Raw genomic sequence first — 2500 nt, forward strand, 5'->3', positions numbered from 1 at the left:
TTTAAAGACTTGATGATAGATTGTGAACGCGACAGCTTCTTCAATTATTATGATGCTCATCGGTTCTGCAACAAAATAAAACTCTATCATGTGTAACTTTTTAACAGTCAATGGGAGAGAATTTATTGAGATCTATTCCTTACTCCGAGAGTCTAACAACAATGGTTAAGAGCTGGGTGATATCAGCTTCATTTTATTTGTCACTGTTAATATGTGGAATTCTCATAGGATTCAGAGCGAATCTTATTCAGTCCATGTGATTGTTCTTTTCTCCTTCCACAACAACCAAACGTCTTTGCCCATGCCGACCTGTAGAATGCGTTAAAGCCAAAGTATAGGATGGGTTTGACGAACGTTGACGAATGCGCGCACAAAATAGCAACCAGTATCAGCCAATTGGGTGCAGGATCTCGGGGAGTTTTGGTCAAGATAAATCTTACAACAATCCAGGGAAACCATAGCAACGCAGTAACCAAAGTAACAAACGCGGATGTCACCAGCAACTTGTATTCTGGACCTGCCAAAGCGTGTGTACGAAGTCTTGGACTCTCAATTTGCGTTTGCTCTTCCCATCCTTTAATATCGCTATCCCAGTGTTCCATCTCCGTATATCCTTGATTTGAGTACGATCTCTTTCCCAAACCAGCCTTTTTACTCGTGGCTTTTTTCTTACGTTTTGTTTTATCTTTAGCTCCACCGAATTTGGACTGCATCTTGGACAAGCGTGATGAATAAGAGTCAGACGGGGCATACGTGTTGGTTTCTAGAACTATCTCTCCGTATCTAGATCGATTTCGGCGTGCAATGTAATATTTCACGAAGGCTCCAACAAACGCCGGCAAGGCAATGACAAAATAAGGAATAGCGTAGTCGAAGCAGAAAGTCATCTCTAACATTTTGACACTTTCTGTAAAATCAGCTCTGCAGTGTTTCTCTGTGCCGTGCCAAGTTGTAGGAATTGTTCCGTAGAGATGAATTGACGATACCACACCACAAAACACCATGAGTGCAAAAATGAGGAAGGCCGTTACTTTTGGTACAAACACCATTCTGTGACGAGAAGGCTTCAACATAATCAAGAGACGCTCCAATGAAACAGATGCCAGTATGAGTGCTGTCAAAACCTGGGTGAAGGTAAAGAAGTAAGACTGCAAATGGCATAACTGTCCATCAGGTTCCCAGTCAAAAGTTGCAGCTGCCGCACTCATCCCGGTCCAGATCCCTCCGGCTAGAACATCGACGAAGGCCAGGGCTACAAGAAGAGTGTAGTGACCTGTAGTCTTCAAGCGTCGTCTTCTACAGTAAACAACCAGAAATATTGTGTTGACAAGTAGTGCCAGGAAAAGAATAAGGAAAAAAGCTGCTCCCAAAATTGTGTCAGCCATTTTAGGACCCTCCTATGAAACTTTCTTGATTCTAAGATGTTTCCGATGGCAAGTTACACAATGTACTCATGTGCTCTGAAAATAGAAAGTAAAATAGTTGGATTTGACCATATGTATAGCATTTAAATATCCCAATCTAGGAGAAGATATAGTTTCTGTCATTTAGTTTCTTGTCTGAACCATACGTTTATTGCCAAGTTTTTAAAACCAAATTGGATTCTATTTCAGGTAATCTTCGGCTCCGGTTTTATCATAGATCAAAGGAACAAGATAGAATAATTATACAGTTATGAATAGTGGACACTCACGAAAATTGATTTCAATCGCCTGATCATTCAATGTTATAAGATTCTTAAATCTGATAGCTTGTGTTGTGAATTTAATAAATTATCTATTTTAATTAGGTTTCATATCTTTTCTTAGCGGCAGTTACTGCGCTTATAGGACATATCTGCCCCAGTGAAAAGAATTATGATGTCAAGGAGAATGTAATAAATTTAAGTTTAAGTGTGCTCACTCGAATAAACTATAATATGAACATTTGTATAGCGTAAGTTCATGGTTAAACCATGCTCAATGTACTTCACAATGTTTCATTTATCCCCCAAGTAGGTCATTTGGAACCACATTTTCATTTCATACAGTACCCGTCACATGATAGGCGTACTTTTGTACTTGAACTCTTACAATATTGATCACTGCTCCCAGTCAGGAAGTCATTCACACCTGAGCCTAGTGGAGTAATGGATGTAAGCGCTTTACCCAAGGACACACCATTGGTACCATAATTTTCCAGGAGCATTGTCATCTAATTGGTTGCTGACAAGCTTAACATTGTTTGACTTTGGGGACAAGACAAGACATCATGCCGCTGAGCCAGCGGCTACGTAGTAACTGCTTCTATATATGACTTAAAATAGTCCTACAAAAATAATTATCCAAAACTTAATTTTCATGAAAATAATCAATTGAATCGTTGAAAACAAGTACTATTTTCTTGTTTAAATGTATTCAAGTAACTCCTTATTCCTCCCGATGTACATATTATGCTTTCCCTCGCAGAATAAAGAATGACAATACAAATAATAATCAAAAACAATCAGTAGAATCAAAAT

The 2500-nt window shown here is 38.8% G+C and overlaps 1 protein-coding gene across 1 annotated transcript in view; it reads right to left on the reverse strand.

Moving 5' to 3' along the window:
* LOC144968728 (uncharacterized) overlaps positions 1-2500 on the reverse strand; it is a 4994-nt gene that overhangs the window by 634 nt on the left and 1860 nt on the right. The window contains exon 2 of the mRNA XM_078907356.1: positions 1-1460. This exon is cut by the window's left edge and continues 634 nt beyond it. Within this exon, the coding sequence (XP_078763482.1) occupies positions 207-1385 (1179 nt within the window). The 5' untranslated portion in view covers positions 1386-1460 and the 3' untranslated portion in view covers positions 1-206. The remainder of the gene's footprint in view (positions 1461-2500) is intronic.

The sequence above is a fragment of the Berghia stephanieae genome, chromosome 1 (genome assembly GCF_034508935.2).
Source record: "Berghia stephanieae isolate SIO BIC M18660-M18661 chromosome 1, UCSD_Bste_1.3, whole genome shotgun sequence".
NCBI classification, from domain to species: Eukaryota; Metazoa; Mollusca; class Gastropoda; order Nudibranchia; family Aeolidiidae; genus Berghia; species Berghia stephanieae.